A 15,580-nucleotide genomic window follows, 5' to 3' on the forward strand; every position below is an offset into this window, starting at 1 on the left:
AAAGGCCTACCTTAAAACTCAGTGCCTCTTTGCTTGACGTCTTGGGAAAATCATAAGAAATCAGCCAAGACCTCAGAAAAGAATTGTAGACCTCCATAAGTCTGGTTCGTCCTTGGGAGCAATTTCCAAACGCCTGAAGGTACCACGTTCATCTGTACAAACAATAGTACGCAAGTATAAACACCATGGGACCACGCAGCCGTCATACCGCTCAGGAAGGAGACACGTTCTGTCTCCTAGAGATTAACGTACTTTGTTGCAAAAAGTGCAAATCAATCCCAGAACAACAGCATAGGACTTTGAAGATGCTGGAGGAAACAGGTACAAAAGTATCTAAATCCACAGTAAAACGAGTCCTATATCGACATAACCTGAAAGGCCGCTCAGCAAGGAAGAGGCCATTGCTCCAAAACCGCCATAAAAAAGCCAGACTACGGTTTGCAACTGCACATGGGGACAAAGATCGTACTTTTTGGAGAAATGTCCTCTGGTCTGATGAAACAAAAATAGAACTGTTTGGTCAACATGTTTGGTCACCATCGTTATGTTTGGAGGAAAAGGGGGGAGGCTTGCAAGCCGAAGAACACCATCCCAACCGTGAAGCATGGGGGTGGCAGCATCATGTTGTGGGGGTGCTTTGCTGCAGGAGGGACTGGTGCACTTCACAAAATAGATGGCATCATGAGGTAGGAAAATTACGTGGATATATTGAAGCAACATCTCAAGACATCAGTCAGGAAGTTAAAGCTTGGTCGCAAATGGGTCTTCCAAATGGACAATGACCCCAAGCATACTTCCAAAGTTGTGGCATAATGGCTTAAGGACCACAAAGTCAAGGTATTGGAGTGGCCATCACAAAGCCCTGACCTCAATCCCATAGAAAATTTGTGGGCAGAACTGAAAAAGTGTGTGCGAGCAAGGAGGCCTACAAACCTGACTCATTTACATCAGCTGTGTCAGGAGGAATGGGCCAAAATTCACCAAACTTATTGTGGGAAGCTTGTGGAAGGCTACCCGAAATGTTTTACCCAAGTAAAAAAAATTTAAAGGCAATGCTACCAAATACTAATTGAGTGTATGTGTAACAGTGTAGGTTCCGTCCCTCTCTTCGCCCCAACCCGGGCTCGAACCAGGGACCCTTGCACACATCAACAACTGACACCCCACGAAGCATCGTTACCCATCGCGCCACAAAAGCCGCGGCCCTTGCAACGCAAGGGGAAACCCTACTTCAAGTCTCAGAGAGAGTGACGTCACCGATTGAAACGCTATTAGCGCGCACCACCGCTAACTAACTAGCCATTTCACATCGGTTACATATGTAATCTTCTGACCCACTGGGAATGTGATGAAAGAAATAAAACCTGAAATAAATCATTCTCTCAACTATTATTCTGACATTTCACATTCTTGAAATAAAGTGGTGATTCTAACTGAACTAAGACAGGGAATTTTTACTAGGATGTCAGGAATTGTGAAAAACTGAGTTTAAATGTATTTGGCTAAGGTGTATGTAATCTTCCGACTTCAACTGTAGATATGTATAGTGTAATTGATTTGGATAAAGATATGTATAGTGTAATTGATATATGTATAGTGTAATTGATGTCCATATAGATGTGTATAGTGTAGTTGATGTGTGTATAGATATGTATAGTGTAGTTGATGTGTGTATAGTGTAATTGATGTGTGTATAGATATGAATAGTGTAATTGATGTCTATATAGATGTGTATAGTGTAATTGATGTGTATATAGATATGTGTAGTGTAGTTGATGTGTGTATAGTGTAATTGATGTGTATATCGATATGTATGGTGTAATTGATGTGTATAAAGATACTGTATGTATAATGGCATTGTTATTTGATGTGTACTGTATGCAGGCCTCATCTGCAAAAGAGACTGTGGTCTCACTGCTTAAATAAAGGTAAAATAAAATGAACATCGTGTCAAAATGGATCCCTCTTTCACACATTGCTCCAGATAACATTTTTTTATAAAAAATGTATGAATTCTGTAATGTTGGCTGTAACAGAGCCATGTTTTTCACAGAGCCATGTTTTTTTATGTTCTTGAAAGAACATTCTACAGCATGTGGCGAATCAGTGGCGAACTGCAAAATTATTGACTTACGCTCTAGGCCACTGCACTGCCGCCTTATGTAATGTTTCTGATGTAAAGGGACTATGAATTTCCTGATGTCCTTCAAAAAATGCCTTTGGCACGCCAATTCTAACCGAGCGAATGCACAGTTAATCCCCTTGAATGGTTTAATCCCCGTTCAAGTGTAGGTGACTCACTGATTCAGTTATCTGTTAACAACACAGAATGCATAGAACAATTAGAGTTTTGTACATTTAAATGCAAATGATAAGAACCCAAGTGAAAGCAATTGCAATCAAATTGAAAGCATTGCACTTCACACATTGCTAATGAGAAGCAGTTGATTTTGCATCAGCAAAAAATTGGGTTTGTTGAAAAGGTCAGCACATTGTACTGTATAGAGGCAGAGTGTTCATAATCGTATGTAATCGACATCATTGGTGCAATGTGAGCCTTTATGAGATGGACATTCAATCATTGTTATGAAACCGCTAAATACACCATAGAGAACATGAGTGAGCACAACTGTACAATCCGTCTGGATTGATTCATTATTTAATAGCAACTGAGTCATGATTCCAGTGAATTAATCACTCAGTCACATCAGTCCTTGACACCACTGTCTCTCTCACCCTCTCTAGAAGCTGAACATCGCTCTGTTAAGAAAGGTGGAATTGAAGTACAAGAAATCGAAGGTAGGCTACTCTTTCTCTTCAATCTTATTGCGAGCTGAAAGTTTTACTTGTTTGTTTGAGGTCCACATTCGCTTTACTTAAACTGTAGGGATTTTTGATTGACTTTAAGTGTTTTACATTGTAAATGAGTGGATATTTGGTTCACAATAGTGATTTGCGTGGCTTGAAGTCAAATTGTCTTTACTGTACATTTTATGAACAGCCGCTCTAGTCTGATTACCTATTACAGATTGATTGCAGAGCTAAAGGCTGATATTCTCCTGAGACTTCTGCTCTTTTCTACTGAAAGATTGCAATGCCTAATTTTGTTTGAGGAAATGAAGCAGCGTGTAGACCTATTGTATGTTTGAAACTTGATATACAGGCTATAAACCAATCTGAAAGAAGCTTGAGCATTTCGAGAATGTATTTCCCATCATGTTGAGTTTCTGTGGTTGAAATGAGCGCAGTAAGTGCTTGGCGTTAGGAGTATGTGTCAAAAATCTATTATATTGACGTTGTCAAACGGAAAGATATACAAAATCTGCATTTCTCCCACTCAGAAGGCAGTAATTTAAAATGTGTTTGACTTATTAATAACATGCACCCATTGATTCCTGAAGAATAACATGACTGCCTCATGAGCTTAGTTCCACTGTCGTTCCCCATCAGAACCCCAAATATACACATTTTTTTACTTCATTGTTTTTTAAACAATGTAAATGTAAACAAACACTGTATAGTCTCTAAAGTTGTTTAAAACTATCATTTTTTCATGGATGTTAAGTAATTACATCCATAGCTCTGTCTATACATTTCAGAATGGTGGAATTTCTGTGGCTGGGTGACTGCTTTGTTATTGTTTGATAAGCAAATTGCCCCTTTAAAGCCACACTCTGTACAATTTCCAGTAATTACAATGAATGAAATACATCTCTTGATTTACAAATATAACTTATCCTAATGTCATTCCATGAGCACTACAGGTATGTAATACAAACCAGGAGCAATTTGCATGTGAACATGTTTTGTGTTTACGCTTTTGTTAGCGATTTACTGTTTGCTTTTACAGAAGGATTGTGGTTTTATTAAAACAGTCTATAGAAAGTCATCTTTGTAATTTTCTGTAACTACATTTTTGTTCACCTGTGAATGGACACACTCATTCACCACTTCCATTCAAACCCCCTTCTCTCTTAGAAACAGAGACGATAATCCAAACCCACCTGAAGCCCCAGCACAGGGTAGAGGTAGCGGTGGCCAAGGTGCAGATACCTGTAGCGGCTCAACAGAAGACTGCAGAGCCTGTCCAGGAACAGCCCCAAAAACCGCAACAACAAGAGGACGATAAGGAGAAGACTCTAGCCAAACAGAGTGCTCAGGGCGTGTCTCCGGCGGTTATCACCACCCTGCTGCTCATCCCCTTAGTGGTGGTCATCTCCATAGGGGTCTTGATCCGCTACAGGAAGAACAGGATGTATGGAGGTAGGAGGGGATTTGAAGCAATATGGCTGCAGCCTTGCAAATGGAATGTATAGTAAGGGCTTGGAACCTCTAAGCCTGGCAATTTGACTGGTAAACTCGTTATGCCGTCATTGATTTGAATGGGGAGGTCCATTCTATGGATTCTATATCTATGGCTGCAGTGTTGCTGCAGCCATAGATATAGAATATATCTATGGCTGCAGTGAAACAACCCACCATCTTGTATTGATGATGTTCAGCGTATCTTTCACTGTTGTTTCAGATGGGTGCGAGGTAAAACTGGAACAGACCTCGTCCGGAGGAATCTTGGGAAAACTCAGAGGTATGTGTCTGTGAGATACTCTTATTGGTGTATCCTGTTGTGAAATGAAAAACTCAAGGTCTTTTACTATGCGGTAGGGGTCTCCCACCATGCGGTAGTAGTCTCCCACTATGCGGTAGTGGTCTCCCACCATGCGGTAGCCACCATGCGGTAGTGGTCTCCCACCATGCGGTAGCCACCATGCGGTAGTGGTCTCCCACCATGCGGTAGTGGTCTCCCACCATGCGGTAGTGGTCTCCCACCATGCGGTAGTGGTCTCCCACCATGTGGTTGTGGTCTCCCACCATGCGGTAGCCACCATGCGGTAGTGGTCTCCCACCATGCGGTAGCCACCATGCGGTAGTAGTCTCCCACCATGCGGTAGTGGTCTCCCACCATGCGGTAGTGGTCTCCCACCATGCGGTAGTGGTCTCCCACCATGCGGCAGCCACCATGCGGTAGTGGTCTCCCACCATGTGGTAGTGGTCTCCCACCATGCGGTAGTGGTCTCCCACCATGCGGTAGTGGTCTCCCACCATGCGGTAGTGGTCTCCCACCATGCGGTAGTGGTCTCCCACCATGCGGCAGCCACCATGCGGTAGTGGTCTCCCACCATGCGGTAGCCACCATGCGGTAGTGGTCTCCCACCATGCGGTAGTGGTCTCCCACCATGCGGTAGCCACCATGCGGTAGGGGTCTCCCACCATGCGGTAGTGGTCTCCCACCATCTGGTAGCCACCATGTGGTAGTGGTCTCCCACCATGTGGTAGTGGTCTCCCACCATGTGGTAGTGGTCTCCCACCATGCGGTAGTGGTCTCCCACCATGCGGTAGTGGTCTCCCACCATGCGGTAGCCACCATGCGGTAGTGGTCTCCCACCATGCGGTAGTGGTCTCCCACCATGCGGTAGTGGTCTCCCACCATGCGGTAGTAGTCTCCCACCATGCGGTAGCCACCATGCGGTAGTAGTCTCCCACCATGCGATAGCCACCATGCGGCAGTGGTCTCCCACCATGCGGTAGTGGTCTCCCACCATGCGGTAGTGGTCTCCCACCATGCGGTAGGGGTCTCCCACCATGCGGCAGTGGTCTCCCACCATGCGGTAGCCACCATGCGGTAGTGGTCTCCCACCATGCGGTAATGGTCTCCCACCATGCGGTAGTGGTCTCCCACCATGCGGTAGTGGTCTCCCACCACGCGGTAGTGGTCTCCCACCATGCAGTAGCCACCATGTGGTAGTGGTCTCCCACCATGTGGTAGTGGTCTCCCACCATGTGGTAGTGGTCTCCCACCATGCGGTAGTGGTCTCCCACCATGCGGTAGCCACCATGCGGTAGTGGTCTCCCACCATGTGGTAGTGGTCTCCCACCATGTGGTAGTGGTCTCCCACCACGCGGTAGTGGTCTCCCACCACGCGGTAGTGGTCTCCCACCATGCGGTAGTAGCTAATGACTTGACATGTCATTCCTCGTAGGATGTTCCACTTGTGCTTTTGTTTGGTTTGACTTCGACTACGGTTATGGAGTTAGGAATTGGTTTGACTTCGACTACGGTTATGGAGTTAGGAATTGGTTTGACTTCGACTACGGTTATGGAGTTATGAATTGGTTTGACTTCTACTACGGTTATGGAGTTATGAATTGGGATGCTACCTATGTGAGGGGATCTCTATCAGTTGGTAGTGTGATTTAATAGGTGCAAGGTGTATGAAATGAAAGGAATAAAGGAGAATATCTGTCCAGTGCTAGGCTTGGGCGGTATACCGTATATACTGTATACTGCGGTATTTAGACATACCGACGGTATGATTTTCATTACCGGAATTTAAAAAATATATACACTACCGGTCAAAAATTTTAGAACATTCAAAGGTTTTTCTTTATTTTTTTTATTGTTTTCTACTTTGAAGAATAATAGTGAAGACATCAAAACTATGAAATAACACACATGGAATCATGTAGTAACCAAAAAAGTGTTAAACAAATCAAAATATATTTTATATTTGAGATTCTTCAAATAGCCACCCTTTGCCTTGATGACAGCTTTGCACACTCTTGGCATTCTCTCAACCAGCTTCATAAGGTAGTCAACTGGAATGCATTTCAATTAACAGGTGTGCCTTCTTAAATGTTCATTTGTGGAATTTCTTTCCTTAATGCGTTTGAGCCAATCAGTTGTGTTGTGACAAGGTGGGGGGATGGTATACAGAAGATAGCCCGATTTGGTAAAAGACCACATCCGTATTATGGCAAGAACAACTCAAATAAGCAAAGAGAAATGACAGTCCATCATTACTTTAAGACATGAAGGTCAGTCAATACGGAACATTTCAAGAACTTTTAAAGTTTCTTCAAGTGTAGTCGCAAAAGCCATCAAGCGCTATGATGAAACTCAATCAATCAATCAAACTTATTTATAAAGCCCTTCTTACATCAGCTGATGTCACAAAGTGCTGTACAGAAACCCAGCCTAAAACCCCAAACTGCAAGCAATGCAGGTGTAGGTGTAGAAACTGGCTCTCATGAGGACCGCCACAAGAAAGGAAGACCCTGAGTTACCTCTGCTGCAGAGGATAAGTTCATTAGAGTTACCAGCCTCAGATTGCAGCCCAAATAAATGCTTCACAGAGTTCAAGTAACAGACACATCTCAACATAAACTGTTCAGAGGAGACTGTGTGAATCAAGCCTTCATGGTCGGATTCCTGCAAAGAAACCACTACTGAAGGACACCAATAATAAGAAGAGACTTGCTTGGGCCAAGAAACACGAGCAATGGACGTTAGACCAGTGGAAATCTATCCTTTGGTCTGGAGTCGTGTCTTTGTGAGACGCGGTGTGGGTGAACGGATGATCTCTGCATGTGTATTTCCCACCGTAAAGCATGGAGGATGAGGTGGGGGTGTGTTGCTGGTGACACTGTCTGTGATTTATTTTGAATTCCAGGCACACTTAACGAGCATGGCTACCACAACATTCTGCAGCAATACGCCATCCCATCTGGTTTGGGCTTAGTGGGACTACCATTTGTTTTTCAACAGGACATTGACCCAACACACCTCCAGGCTGTGTAAGGGCTATTTGACCAAGAAGGAGAGTGATGGAGTGCTGCATCAGATGACCTGGCCTCCACAATCCCCCGACCTCAACCAAATTGAGATGGTTTGAGATGAGTCCGACCGCAGAGTGAAGGAAAAGCAGCCAACAAGCACTCAGCATACTCCTTCAAGACTGTTGGGAAAGCATTCCAGGTGAATCTGGTTGAGAGAATGCCAAGAGTGTGAAAAGCTTCTAATAAGGAAAAGGCTGGCTATTTGAAAAATCTAAAATCTAAAATATATTTTGATGTAACACTTTTTTGGTTGCTACATGATTCCATATGTGTTATTTCATAGTTGTGATGTCTTCACTATTATTCTACAATGTAGAAAATAATACAAATAAGGAAAATCCTTTGAATGAGTAGGTGTGTACAAACATTTCACTGGTACTGTATATGTCAAAAGGCTGTATGTATTTTTAGACATAGGCCTATAGTAAATGTGTATTGTTGTAACGGCACCATCTTTATTGCTAAAATAAATACAAATACACACAACTTTAAGCTACATATTCATTTGACAGAGGTAATGAACTGCCCATTGATCAGCACAGCGATTTAGAAAATATGTTTTCAAAACAAATGTTTCAGAGTTTATGTCAATATTACACAAGCTAACAGTTCCAGAAGTCAGGAATGCACACAGGCTCTATAAAGCTCTATAACACACCACCACCTACCTGGTGTTATGTCGGGCACCTACTTGCCAAAAAAAGATTTCATGAAATATATTTATTTCTCAATGACATGTAAATAAAAAGGTTTGAGGAAATACAGGCAGGCACCACATTACTACAATACAAAACAGCTCAATCAAGCATGAGGGTCTTGTAAGTATAAAAGCAATGCTTGTTTTTCATATAATAACATGAAAGCTTTAAAGGCCAGTTCAATGGGATTAGTGTGGTGTGTGAAGAATCTAATACGTTAACTTGTATGTGGTATAAATCACACTGTGGGAGAACAACCTCTAAGAGTATGAATGAGGCTGTGTGAGAAGGTTTGAATCCTAAGCAACCTGCCTACACATTGTTTGAAGTACAATAGACCAACATAGCTACTGTGGAGTAGGCATTGTGGTGCTCATGTGAATTTCCTTTCTTTTAAAGCTTCAGACTAGAGGTCGACCGATTATGATTTTTCGATACCGATTATTGGAGGACCAAAAAAGGCCCATACGATTAATCGGATGATTTTCATATATATATATATATATATATATATATATATATATATATATATGAAATAATGACAATTACAACAATACTGAATGAACAATGAACACTTTTATTTTAACTTAATATAATACATAAATAAAATCTATTTGGTCTCAAATAAATAATGAGACATGCTTAATTAGGTTTAAATAATGCAAAAACAGTGTTGGAGAAGAAAGTGAAAGTGCAGTATGTGCCATGTAAAAAAGCTAACGTTTAAGTTCCTCGCTCAGAACATATGAAAGATGATGGTTCAATATTCCCAGTTAAGAAGTTTTAGGTTGCAGTTATTATAGGAATTATGACACGTCGACTATTTCTCTCTATACCATTTGTATTTCATATACCTGTGACTATTGGATGTTCTAATAGGCACTTTAATATTGCCAGACCTAATCTCAGGAGTTGATAGGTGTGAAGTCATAAACAGCGCTGTGATCAAGCATTGCTAGAGCTGCTGGCAAACGCAGTAAAGTTTGAATGAATGCTTATGAGTCTGCTGCTGCCTACCACTGCTCAGTCAGACTGCTCTATCAAATATCAAATCATAGATTTAATTATAATATAATAAACATATAGAAATACGAGCCTTAGGTCATTAATATGGTCAAATCCGGAAACTATCATTTCGAGAAAAAAAAGTTTATTCTTTCAGTGAAATACAGAACTGTTCCATATTTTATCGAACGTGTGGCAACCCTAAGTCTAAATATTGCTGTTACATTGCACAACCTTCAGTGTTATGGAATAATTATGTAAAATTCTGGCAAATTTGTTCGCAGCGAGCCAGGCGGCACAAACTGTTGCATATACCCTGACTCTGCTTAAGAAAGGCAAAAGATGTTTATGGTTAGGGACATTCGTGCACCGATTGTGCTTTTTTCGTGAATGTGCCTTTGTTAAATCATCACCCGTTTGGCGAAGTAGGCTGTGATTCGATGATAAATGAACAGGCACCGCATTGATTATATGCAACGCAGGATAAGCTAGTTAACCTAGTAATATCATCAACTATGTGTAGTTAACTAGTGATTATGTGAAGATTGATTGTTTTTTATAAGATAAGTTTAATGCAAGCTAGCAACTTTCCTTGGCTCTTTGCTGCACTCGTGTAACAGGTGGTCAGCCTGCCACACAGTTTCCTTGTGGAATGCAATGTAATCGGCCATAATCGGCGTCCAAAAATGCCGATTATCGATTGTTATGAAAACTTGAAATCGGCCCTAATTTATCAGCCATGCCGATTAACCGGTCGACCTCAACTTCAGACCAATGCCTACTTATCATTTAAAACTTTGTTTTTTGTTAGATTTAAGTTGTCCGAATGGAGAAAAAAACCCACTATCAAACAATTAGTCAGATCAATTAGTCAGATCAGAATTGGATCAATTAGTCAGATCAGAATTGGATCAATTAGTCAGATCAGAATTGGATCAATTACGCAGATCAGAATTGGATCAAAGTGTCCTCCGGATGTGATGTGTTGCGCACTGTTCTCCCAATCTCTGCAGAGGGCATCGGAGTAGAATTATTGTATTGCATTGACAGGCACGAGCTGTCTTTCAATCACCTGCGGTTGTGAGATGCGCTTTTGAGATCAAAGTGCAGGGCAGCGTGTATCCACGTCTGCACGTCTTGGTATTCATTAGTGCGTTAGTGAGTTATTTGCCCAGTTATAGCTACATTTTGGTCAGCAAACAGGATTTGTACAGTCATTAATTAAAAGTCATGCTGAGTGCATCACCTGCGTGTGTGCCAGAGCAAGCGGGCAGTTGCCCGAGGAGAGAGAGAGACATTGCAGCAACTGGTAGCCTATAAAATAATGATAGACAACAGACTAACTAGATATTCAAAACATATAGTGTAGTCTGGCTAGTTACCTCGCTAGTTAACTATTTAGCTAGCATGTATTAATGTAATTGTCATGTCCTATGTCCTAAAAAAACTTACCACCGGCACTTGTGAATAACCGCAAATGGCCGACACGCAGTTGATGAACAGGTGCGTTAATAAACCAATGCTACATATTTCGGTTGTAAAACAGTCTCTCAAGTGCTCAATATTTGGAGTTACATTTGACACGATTAGAATGCTGGGATTCCCCTCAATTCAATATTGTCCATGTCATTTTGATAACGTAAAGAAAATCATCTTAGAGTAAGTAGCCTAATTGATAAATAGCTCCCATGCTGTCAATAGATCTTCCCTGAAACATGAACGTAGAAACATGGGATTTGGTTAACTAGTCACGGAGAAGTCATGACATTCCATCTGTCAGAATGTATAAGAACCCTGAGTAAAGCAACTGAAGCCAGTTGGGTTAATCACTTTTCTTTATGTCTTACGGCACAGACACACCGGTAGCGTTTGCGGTCAGAGAGTACTTAGCACCTCTGAACAGAGTTCCGGCAGTAATTTGCAAACCAAAAATGTCATCAGTCAGACGCCAACCAGCGTGTGGTCCCTAAAACACACCTTTTTGGCCCATGGTGTTACCAACCATTTTGTATTTTTGAGCAAATGATTTGATCTTTCGGACAAGTAAAACATCAGTCAAGCCCTTTACTGTGTCAGAATTAGCAAGGAACTAGCGTTGATCCGTTCAGTGTCTAAATGAAATCTAGTCAGACACTCAGTCTGATAACAGATTTGGTAATTACATACCTTGTGTCCTTCTGTCTCAACCCACAATTGCCCCTTTTACATGTCAAGGTAGCAACTCCTATTATAGTAGTCCTGAGGTCACGTTGATATGGGTTAAGGGTCAAACTCCTCTCATAAAAGATGGACTAAATAGATGGACAGACATACAGAGAAAGTGGAGGGGCAGCAATACTCTGCCCTGCTGCATTCCTTCCTAAGGTCATTTTCTCATGGCCTTACGTACGTCAAATAGTGCAGTTAATGTTTATCCCATTTTCTCCCCAATTTTGTGATATCCAATAGGTAGTTAAAACCTTGTTTCATCGCTGCAACTCCTAAACGGGTTTGGGAGAGGTGAAGGTCGAGACATGCGTCCTCTGAAACATGATCCGCCAAGCCATACTGTTTCTTAATACGCTACTCGCTTAACCCGGAAGTAAACTGTACCAATGTAGCAACGGTCATCAAAATTATTAAAATGTTTTCAAAACAATTCCAATAAATGCAACAGTTGGACAATCCCACTAATCCCTGAACTCCACATTTTTTTTATTTCTATTATCTATCAGATATTGGCTTAATTATTGAACATAACATATTTTACTGACATGGACAAATAATGGAGTTCAGGGATTAGTGTGAATTCAGGTAGTCAGTTTATTGCAACATTGAACTTTTTATGATTGTATCAGGTATTTAAAAATATATTTAAGAAATGATATGTGCCTCATTTGCATAAATATGTCATCTGTATTTGCATATATGAATACATGAACATAAAGGGGTGAAACAGGGCTGAAACCACAGCACCTGCTCTCTCTACCCTACCTGCTCTCTCTACCCTACCTGCTCTCTACCCTACCTGCTCTCTACCCTACCTGCTCTCTACCCTACCTGCTCTCTCTACCCTACCTGCTCTCTACCCTACCTGCTCTCTACCCTACCTGCTCTCTCTCCACCCTACCTGCTCTCTACCCTACCTGCTCTCTCTCTACCCTACCTGCTCTCTAACTCTACCTGCTCTCTACCCTACCTGCTCTCTCCACCCTACCTGCTCTCTACCCTACCTGCTCTCTCTACCCTACCTGCTCTCTCTACCCTACCTGCTCTCTACCCTACCTGCTCTCTCTACCCTACCTGCTCTCACCTGCTCTCTCTCTACCCTACCTGCTCTCTCAACCCTACCTGCTCTCTCTACCTTACCTGCTCTCACCTGCTCACTCCAGCCTACCTGCTCTCTCTACCCTACCTGCTCTCTCTACCCTACCTGCTCTCTCTACCCTACCTGCTCTCTCAACCCTACCTGCTCTCTCTACCCTACCTGCTCTCACCTGCTCTCTCTACCCTACCTGCTCTCTCTACTCTACCTGCTCTCTCTACCCTACCTGCTTTCACCTACTCTCTCCACCCTACTTGCTTTCTCCACCCTACCTGCTCTCACCTGCTCTCTCAACCCTACCAGCACTCTCTATGCTACCTGCTCTCTCTCCACCCTACCTGCTCTCTCTACCCTACCTGCTCTCTCCACCCTACCTGCTCTCTCCACCCTACCTGCTCTCTACCCTACCTGCTCTCTACCCTACCTGCTCTCTACCCTACCTGTTCTCCCTACCCTACCTGCTCTCTCTACCCTACCTGCTCTCTCCACCCTACCTGCTCTCTCCACCCTACCAGCTCTCTCTCTACCCTACCTGCTCTCTCTACCCTACCTGCTCTCTCTACCCTACCTGCTCTCACCTGCTCTCTCTACCCTACCTGCTCTCTCTACTCTACCTGCTCTCTCTACCCGACCTGCTCTCAACCCTACCTGCTTTTTCCACCCTACCTGCTCTCACCTACTCTCTCCACCCTACTTGCTTTCTCTACCCTACCTGCTCTCACCTGCTCTCTCCAACCTACCTGCTCTCTCTATGCTACCTGCTCTCTCCACCCTACCTGCTTTCTCCACCCTACCTGCTCTCACCTACTCTCTCCACCCTACTTGCTTTCTCCACCCTACCTGCTCTCACCTGCTCTCTCTACCCTACCTGCTCTCTCTACTCTACCTGCTCTCTCTACCCGACCTGCTCTCAACCCTACCTGCTTTTTCCACCCTACCTGCTCTCACCTACTCTCTCCACCCTACTTGCTTTCTCTACCCTACCTGCTCTCACCTGCTCTCTCCAACCTACCTGCTCTCTCTATGCTACCTGCTCTCTCCACCCTACCTGCTTTCTCCACCCTACCTGCTCTCACCTACTCTCTCCACCCTAATTGCTTTCTCTACCCTACCTGCTCTCACCTACTCTCTCCACCCTACTTGCTTTCTCCACCCTACTTGCTCTCACCTGCTCTCTCTACCCTACCTGCTCTCTCTATGCTACCTGCTCTCTCCACCCTACCTGCTCTCTACCCTACCTACTCTCTACCCTACCTGCTCTCTACCCTACCTACTCTCTACCCTACCTGCTTTTTCTACCCTACCTGCTCTCACCTGCTCTCTCCAACCTACCTGCTCTCTCTATCCTACCTGTTGTCTCCACCCTACCTGTTGTCTCCACCCTACCTGTTGTCTCTACCCTACCTGATCTCTCTACCCTACCTGATCTCTCTACCTTACCTGTACTCACCTGCTCTCTCTGAAAAATCAAATGCCTGGCTAATCCCAGTCTTTCTGTTTCTTGTGGTATATGTGTTGAGACGGTGTGTTAAATCCCTTATGAAGCTTTAGCGTTCTTATAGATTCAACGATAAGACAAATAAGACAATGTATCCTGGGCCTCCCGAGTGGTGCAGTGGTCTAAGGCTGTGCCACTAGAGATTCTGGTTTGAGTCCAGGCTCTGTCACAGCCGGCCACGACTGGGAGACCCATGGGGCAGCGCACAATTGGCCCAGCGTTATCCGGGTTAGGGGAGGGTTTGGCCGGCAGGGATGTTCTTGTCCCATCGCGCACTAGCGATTCCTGTGGCGGGCCGGGCGCAGTGCACGCTGACACGGTCACCAGGTGCACGGTGTTTCCTCCCACACATTGGTGTGGCTGGCTTCCAGGTTAAGCAGGCATTGTGTCAAGAAGCAGTGTGGCTTGGCTGGGTTATGTTTCGTAGGACGCACGGCTCTCAACCTTCCGCTCCCGAGTCTGTACGGGAGTTGCAGCAATGGGACAAGACTGTAACAGCCAATTGGATACCATGAAACATTTCCTCAGTCGTAACGTTAATGGGAAAGGCACAAACAAGAGCATGAAACAGTCGCAGGAGTAAAGGAAAGAAATCAATCTAGTGAGATTCAAGGTGATTTTGCTGAAGCACAGTAAATAGATGTCTGAAAAAGACAGGTGGGTGGGGCATGCGTGTTGCTAACCAATGTGTCGTAGGAAACGCCGTCTGACGGACGACCGAAGTCAGCTTGCAGGCGCTCGGCCCGCCACAAGGAGTCGCTAGAGCGCGATGAGGAAAGCCCCGTCAGGCCAAACCCTCCCCTTGCTGGGCCAATCGTGCAACGCCCTTTGGGGGTCCCAGTCATGACTGGCTGTGACACAGCCTGGGACTACAGCTGTAGTGGTGTCTCTGCAATGCAGTGCCTTAGACCACTGCGCCACTCAGGAGGCCATTGAACATGTTTTTAGTCCAGGAGGATGTTCAATGTAGGTCTGTGCAGTGCCACCTCCCCTTAGTTGAGAAATGAGCCATCTCTTGGTCTTCTTTGATGCTTCATGCTCACAGCATGGCTGGTCGGAGGACTTTGTCACGTGCTGTAGAAATGATTGACACCATCTGTTGGCCAATGAGCAGAGTTGGGATCAAATCCATCAGGTCGGTTCAAGAAGTGAGATCGATTTGGATTGGTCGACAACCACTAAACCGCTCCAGGGGTGCTGCTCTGTGGTTACGTGTGTGTCCCAGGGTGGCGAAGAATTCCCTCTCGCAGAGCCCATCACCACCCTTAACCTTGGTCTTACCCGTAAGCAGTGGACACACAAACAGTCCTTTCAGAAAATTCTCTGCCCTTTTGTGAATTGGAATTACACACACCCAGCCGAATGGAAAAACTGCTATGCACAGAGATAGTCAAGGTTAAG

The 15,580-nt window shown here is 44.1% G+C and overlaps 1 protein-coding gene across 3 annotated transcripts in view; it reads left to right on the plus strand.

Annotated features, from left to right (window-relative positions):
- The window catches only part of pam (peptidylglycine alpha-amidating monooxygenase), a 144,978-nt gene that overhangs the window by 127,715 nt on the left and 1,683 nt on the right, over window positions 1–15,580 (plus strand). For all 3 annotated transcript variants that reach the window (XM_029710422.1, XM_029710423.1, XM_029710425.1), the window contains 3 exons: window positions 2,746–2,799; window positions 3,979–4,263; window positions 4,526–4,585. In XM_029710422.1, coding sequence (XP_029566282.1) covers window positions 2,746–2,799; window positions 3,979–4,263; window positions 4,526–4,585 — 399 coding nt within the window. The remainder of the gene's footprint in view (window positions 1–2,745; window positions 2,800–3,978; window positions 4,264–4,525; window positions 4,586–15,580) is intronic.

Source organism: Salmo trutta, chromosome 23 (genome assembly GCF_901001165.1).
Source record: "Salmo trutta chromosome 23, fSalTru1.1, whole genome shotgun sequence".
Classification (NCBI taxonomy): domain Eukaryota; kingdom Metazoa; phylum Chordata; class Actinopteri; order Salmoniformes; family Salmonidae; genus Salmo; species Salmo trutta.